The 728-nt window shown below is 39.4% G+C and overlaps 1 protein-coding gene across 1 annotated transcript in view; it reads left to right on the top strand.

Moving 5' to 3' along the window:
* LOC101342210 (disintegrin and metalloproteinase domain-containing protein 21) overlaps positions 1 to 309 on the top strand; it is a 2,885-nt gene extending 2,576 nt beyond the window's left edge. Inside the window, exon 2 of the mRNA XM_023742919.1 lies at positions 66 to 309. Within this exon, the coding sequence (XP_023598687.1) occupies positions 66 to 309 (244 nt within the window). The remainder of the gene's footprint in view (positions 1 to 65) is intronic.
* Positions 310 to 728: the final 419 nt, after the last annotated feature.

The raw sequence follows: 728 nt of genomic DNA, 5'->3' as shown, positions 1-728 counted from the left end.
ACAGAACAAGTGGCTCAAACTCAACCTCAACAAACAGAACAAATGGCTCAAACTCAACCTCAACGAAGTGTACAAGATGTTCAGACTCAACCTCAGCAAGGAGAACAAACAGTTCAAACTCAACCTCAGCAAGGTGAACAAAGAGTTGAAACTCAATTTCAGCAAGGAGGGCAAGGAGTTCAGACCCAGCCTCAGCAAGGAGGACAAAGAGTTCAGACTCAATTTCAGAGGGGAGGACAAAGAGTTCAGACTCAGTCTGTGAAATCAAAGCCATCGCTGCGAATTTCAAGTAGTAAACTCAACCGCTAAGAAAGAAAAATTTTCATGCATCAAGGTTTAGTCTTCTGCAGTAGAAATGTTAGTGCATATCTTCAGGAGACCGTAGAGAGAAAAACTCGCAGATCTATTCTCTGTCGGGATCAAAAATATTTGCTATTAAAAAAAAAAAAAAGTAATCTCTAGCATGTTTCTACTTAGTCTTCATTATTTTAAGCTATTTGAAGGTTTATTTTTCCTGAAATTCATCTCTTTATATTTGCTGACCAAAGACACGGCTCAGGGATGGTATACCAGTTTTTAAGGTGCTGTCTCTTACAAAACTTCTTTGCCTTTTGTACTCTGCTTTGTAATCCCTACAAACAACATTTCTGCTTGGCCAGCCCTTGCCCGATAACATTCTGCCAAAAGAAAGACTGAAAGCTGGGAAGCAGTTTGTTTACTGTTCATTT

The sequence above is a fragment of the Trichechus manatus genome, unplaced genomic scaffold (assembly GCF_000243295.1).
Source record: "Trichechus manatus latirostris isolate Lorelei unplaced genomic scaffold, TriManLat1.0 scaffold00225, whole genome shotgun sequence".
Taxonomy (NCBI): Eukaryota; Metazoa; Chordata; class Mammalia; order Sirenia; family Trichechidae; genus Trichechus; species Trichechus manatus.
This window is presented reverse-complemented; position numbering and strand designations above follow the sequence as displayed.